The following is a 5,942-nucleotide window of genomic DNA, read 5'->3' as shown; positions in this document are numbered from 1 at the left end:
GTTTTTAAAGATAACATTATAATTTTTATATAATATTACTTTTAACTATTCTTATTGTAAGTTATTTTAAGCTACTTATTTGAAAATTCTTAATAATTATAAAAATAGTTTCATGGTTTTTTTTTGTTAATTTACGATTACAATTTAGGTTTAACACTATAATTTATAACTTTTAACTATTTATAAAATATTTTCTAGATTTTTTTCAAGTTGAACTAAAATTTTGATTTATGTTAAAGTTTAACATTATATTGAAATTAATAATTTAACTATTTTGCATAAAATCATAAAATATACAAAAATTGTGACTTTAAAATGATAATTGCTCGCATACGACAACATATCTAAACTAATAAGTTAATTATAATATGTTAAAAAGTTAAAGTCATAATTTTATAAATAAAAGTAAAATATGATATTTTAATATTGTAGTTTAGTTAATTTAATATTACAATTTAGTTTTTGCATTAATTTAACATTATTAACCAATTTATAATAATTATTAAAAAGAAATTTAAAAGTAATGGAGGTTTCAAATGTATGTGGTGCAAGTGAAAATGTCTCTTTTATAAGTATATATAGATAGATATAGATAGATAGATAGATAATATGATAGTATGATCGGTTTTCATGTTTCAAAGTTTAGTTACTTTTATGTTAAGCGATCATTTGTAATAGGTTGTCACATCAAACTCAATAGATAAAAAAAAGTGAATAATAGCATTCGACCATCCAATGTTTTTTATATTATTCTTTGTAAAAAAGATTATTGTATATAATATAAAAAGTGATATATGTAATAAAACGAAAATTCAATAATATAGAATGTCATTTTCAATAATTTTATATGTATAAACATAAATTTGTCAAATACTAAAAATAATTGATCGATTTAATATATTTTGGTACCGGAAAAGATAATCCAAATAGATTTTTTAGAATTCTATTTCGACACCGGATAAATTAATAAGCATCTGTTGTCACCACGACGGACGACGGTGGTAACAACAACAACAACATTTTGTAATCTTTTGTTTTTTACATTTGTGTGTTATCCTTAAAAAACGTAAAGAGAACTATTCGATTAATGATGTTAATTATAAAACATATTTTTTGTTCACTCTATAGTTTACGAATGATATACGAAGGATTTTGGTCTGTTAATAATTTGGAAAAAAAATACATATTCAAGGGGTCATTCTTATATATTTCCTCCGGATCCAATATAACTTGAAAATTTTGTTTTAAAAAAGTATCTTTGGCTTAGTAGTATTTGACGAATAAATTTAGTCCAACATTGATGATTTAGCTCCTGCTGTGGACGAGAGATGTAGACCTAACACTAGAACAGTTGTGGACAAAAGATGTAACTCGTAACAATGGAGCAGTAGATGGTTCTTGTGTAAGCGTTCTAGAAGAACTTGATTAGTTTTTTAACAATCAACAAACATATAACGTTTTAATCACCACAAAAATATGAGATATACCGAAAATAAAGCTAAGAAAAAAAATGCTATGTTGTTTTTTTTTTCTTTTGGCCTCTTATATATACACATAAACTACTTGATTTTATCAATGAAACAAAAAATAGGCCTTTTGTTCTTATCTTCTCAATACACTTATATAGTTTACACGTATAAATAGAAATTTGTTAAACTTTAAAAATAATTTATCTACTTATTATATTTTGTTACCGAATAAGATAATCCAAACAATTTTTTAAAAACTTTGTTTTAACAGCATAAAAACTAATAAGCACTTCACATTTTAATTGTGGGTTGTCCTTCGAAAACCTAAAATACACAACTATTTGATTAATGATCTGAATTATAAAACATACTTTTTATGTTCACTGTACTTTATTAATGATATTTGATGGCTTTTTGGTCATTTATGTTAATAATTTGGAAAAATAAAAATACACAAGACAAATCCGAAGTCTGATTTACAAAAGAGTATTTGGCCTAGCTGTATCAAAAAATTGACATTGACAGATAGTTGCCCTCAGCCAAAGGTTGAAGAACAAATTAGACGAAAAATATAGATTTAAGAACAGAGTAGTGGTTGTCTATATAAGTGTACTAAAGAACTTCAAAAATTCTATTTTTAATAATCAACATGGTTTAATCACTACATAAATGGATAATGAAACAAACAAAATATGTTATGTTGTTTTTTTTTTTTTTTCTTTTGGGCCTCTTATACACACATACATTGATTTGATTTTATCAATGAAACAAAAAAAAAACATTGACCTTTTGTTCTCATCTTCTCAATTCACTTATATAGTTTTTGTTTTCAAATATTTCACAAGTGTAGATAAAGACAAGACTGTACATTCTGCTTCCATTTTACCCTTGATGGACAAAGGGGAAAAAACAAAATTAAGAAGGGTAAAAAAAGGAGACAAATGTAAAATTATTGCAGTTTTTGAGGATTCCATTCCAGTCTCCAGAGGTCACATAACATAACATGTTCCATTTGACCTCTGCACTCAAACAAACACCATCAAAGCATCAATCCCACTTTGTCTTCCTTTTATTTTTCCCCTTTCTCAGTTGTCTCCTCTCTGCCATCACTCAATTATGCCTCCCTCCCTCTTCCCTAAAGCAAAAAACTTTATTTATTTATTTATTTTTTTTCATATTTTTTGTGTTCAAAGTTTATGGTTTTCATAAAAAGTTGAAATAAAAAGAGCATTCTCTACACGTGGATGACGATTATATTTTGGTCAAGTGACATAAATTGATTGAAATTATAAATTATAAAGTACAAATGAAAAAGTACATTGTAATTTAATGACTTTTTAAGTCTTGAAGTAACAAAGGTACATAAAAATGTTTTAGATTACATGGGCTTCGTTCTTAAGTTTGTCTATTAATTCATCAACAGAAGAAAGTATAACACCCGCTTTTCTCTTTTGGGGCTCTTTCACATGTAAAATCTCCATATCCGATCTCATTTCCACCTTTAATTCCTCTGGTGTCATTTTCTTGATTGGTTTTGATTTTGCCTTCATTATGTTTGGAAGTGTCGCGTATCTTGGCTGATTTAGTCTTAAATCGGTTCTGTGTAACAAAATATATTTCTTTTGAATCATCAACATATTATTGATATAATTTATAAAGCTCAAGTGATTAATTTTTTGTTACTTTTTCACTTAATGAACTTAATCGGGAAAAGACGTAGGGGGTTTGGTTCTTTTTGAGTTAATCCAGTCGTCTAATGGTAAAATTAATAAATATTGTGAAATTTGCTCAAGGGTAAAATGGTCATTTAGTCATATGTTTCAACGGTTTATTCAGTCTAGAATAAGTACACATCAGTTTATCCATACAAATATTATTAACCATTCACTCTCTAACGATAAAATGTGATGACAAATACAAATCAAGTTTTTTTTTTCAATTTGTTATTAGATTCTGCATCACTTCTAGAAAGAAGGGTAAAATAGTCATTTACCCATATTCAGCCGATTCATTCGGTTTAAAGAGAAAATTGTCCTTGGTTTATCTTTGTACATTACCATTTCCATGATTGATTATCTTTCCGAATTAAAGTAAGTTTTAGGGTTAATCTAAAAAAAAAATTATATTTTGTGCTTTTTTAGATTAAACCTCAAATTAATTTTTTGCCTGAAAAAGACCCTATATTTTTCATTTTTTCTGAAAAAGCCCTCAACTTTGTATTATTTTTTCCGAAAAAACCCTCAACCTTCTAAATGCTTCCAAATCAACCTTTTTAGTTTTTCTCGAAAAAACCCTCACATTTAACAATTTTTTTTGGAAAAAGAATGACGAAAAGAGCCAGATCGGAAGAATGAAAAAAATACAAGGTCTTTTTCAAGTAAAAATTGTTTTTTGAGGTTTAATCCGGAAAAAACACAAAATATAAGGTCTTTTTTTAAATTAACCCTAAGTTTTAACCCCATTTTCTCAAGAATGATTGGTTAAAAAAATTAATTACTATAAAATATTTGAGAAAAGAAAAAATATTTACGTGATAACCGCAGGTAAATCCAAACATAAAGTTTCAAGGCCACCATCCACCTCTCTATCAACTGTTGCTACATTCTTCTCTTTGTCAAGAACAACCTTGAGAACACAAAAACAAACTAATAGTCATATGTATAAATAAATGTTATTAAAAATAGGGGTAGGCGTGTAATTTTACCATAAACACACATCCAAACACCCCTAAGTTGCATTACGTATTTACGTTTCTATTATATTTCTATATTGACTATGAACTATGATTCTTTTATGTAAAGGAAGAAAGAAAATGAAAGAAGAAACTTGTAATGAAAAGCTTAGATGTAGATATATAGGTAAAGATTCAAATTAAAAATGCATATAGTGTTAAAACTTATAAAAAATTACTAATGTTTATACTTAAAATGACACTAACCTTAGAAGCAAATGTCCCTTGTGGCCAGTTTAGAAGCCCAGCCACCATCTGACCTGTTTGATTGCAATCATCATCAATCGCCTACACATTTTTCATCATGTTAAAGTTAGTGAATCAAATTCGAAGGCTACTCAAGAAATCAGAAAGCACACAATTCTGATTCAAGATAATCAAACTTTCGTTCTTTCTATCAAAGTCGCAATAAGCAGTTTCAGAACTCTAATCCAAAGATTCAATCAAGAGAAAACCCAAAAATTGATTCAATTGAAAAAGGGAATTTGGAGAAATGACCTGTTTGCCAAGAATTAGAAGCTCAGGCTTTTCAACATCAACAAGCGCTTTGAGGATCTTAGCAATTGAAAGTGGGAAAAGGGTAGCTGGTGCATCGACATGAATCGCACGATCGGCGCCCATGGCTAGGCCGGTTCGGAGAGTGTCGACGCACTGAGCTGGGCCGATACTCACAGCAATCACCTCTGAAGCAAGTTTGGATTCCTTGATCTTAAGAGCTTCTTCGAGAGCTATTTCGCAAAAAGGGTTCATCGACATCTTCACATTTGATGTCTCCACTCCGGTCTATACATAACATCTTGAACTAAATCAAATGAAAAAAAATCCCCAATTTTGGGGAAATTGAGGATTTGGGTTTTAGGGGTTTTGGAATCTAAGGAGTTTACCTTGTCGGATTTGATTCGGATCTTGACGGCGTAGTCAACTACACGCTTTATAGCCACCATGATCTTCATGTTTGTTTGTTTTGTGTATCGACTCGTCCCCGATTCTCCGATGCCTGGAATTATTTGTAGAACCCGTCACGAAATTAAAAACTATAAATACTACAACAAGCATCTTTCGTCTTTTATACCTTATCAATGCAAATCCGATAATCTTGAAAGCAATTTATTTTAATACTTTTATCGATGAACGTTTAAGATGGATTAATTACTATATAAATATGATTCAGCGTCTAGGGTTAGAGTTTTTTAGCAGACAAGAATTCATACTTAAAGAGTTAAAGTCCAATTTGAGCCGCTGTTTGAGTAAAATCGAACCAAACACGAGCCATTAATATAATTTGGTTTACATTATAATCAGATAAGATAGCATTACTCCCAAGAGTTTTCTTTTTCCTAATTGGTCGAGAGGCTTACCTCGTGCAACTTATTTATATGGTTTTCCTTATTTGGACTCCAAAATAAACTTATATTAGGCTGTGGGGAGCGGTCTTTACCGCACCTTTTGACACATAGGCAGGGGAACACCGCCTCCTGACTGCGGTTTGGGTGCGGTTTAGACCGCAGTGTGGTAAAAAGTAGTCGTACTTTGTGATTGGTTGGGGATAATTTGACCATTTTGTGATTGGGTGGGGAGAAAAATAATGTTTTTACTTAAATTATTTTTTTTTAAATAAAGTGTGGCACCACTCCTTGGGTGTAGCAAGGAACCGCACTTTTGTGGTAAAAAATATGTGACACTTATGTGGCAACGAATGAAGTGTGGTTTCAGTGGCACCACTCCCTTCAGCCTTAAAATCT

General features: G+C 29.7%; 1 protein-coding gene across 2 annotated transcripts; it reads right to left on the bottom strand.

Annotated features, from left to right (window-relative positions):
* Positions 1–2,770: 2,770 nt before the first annotated feature.
* Positions 2,771–5,504, bottom strand: ETFBETA (electron transfer flavoprotein beta). Of its 2 annotated transcripts, none has more exons than XM_079053460.1 (6): positions 5,412–5,504; positions 5,085–5,197; positions 4,699–4,983; positions 4,408–4,488; positions 4,000–4,094; positions 2,771–3,068 (listed from the first exon to the last, which is right to left on the bottom strand). In XM_079053460.1, the coding sequence occupies exons 2-6, from the start codon at positions 5,151–5,153 to the stop codon at positions 2,843–2,845; spliced, it is 756 nt and encodes a 251-aa protein (XP_078909586.1). In that variant the 5' UTR covers positions 5,154–5,197; positions 5,412–5,504; the 3' UTR covers positions 2,771–2,842. The 2 variants fall into 2 exon arrangements, with proteins under 2 accessions (XP_078909586.1, XP_078909585.1); XM_079053459.1 differs by lacking the exon at positions 5,412–5,504 and adding an exon at positions 5,273–5,410.
* Positions 5,505–5,942: the final 438 nt, after the last annotated feature.

Source organism: Lactuca virosa, chromosome 5, assembly GCF_052849685.1.
Source record: "Lactuca virosa cultivar CGN04683 chromosome 5, Lactuca_virosa_CGN04683_v6, whole genome shotgun sequence".
Lineage (NCBI taxonomy): Eukaryota > Viridiplantae > Streptophyta > Magnoliopsida > Asterales > Asteraceae > Lactuca > Lactuca virosa.
The sequence above is the reverse complement of the archived record's forward strand: the minus strand, read 5'-3'. Positions and strand labels throughout refer to the sequence as shown.

Bases quoted from the DNA above. Each gene is read 5' to 3' on its own strand.
- ETFBETA (XM_079053460.1), bottom strand. From the start codon at position 5,153: ATGAAGATCATGGTGGCTATAAAGCGTGTAGTTGACTACGCCGTCAAG. The intron at 4,489-4,698 runs GTCATTTCTCCA...AAAAATGTGTAG, and splicing joins TTCTAATTCTTGGCAAACAG to GCGATTGATGATGATTGCAA. The intron at 3,069-3,999 runs GTAAATATTTTT...TTTGTTACACAG, and splicing joins GATTTACCTGCGGTTATCAC to AACCGATTTAAGACTAAATC.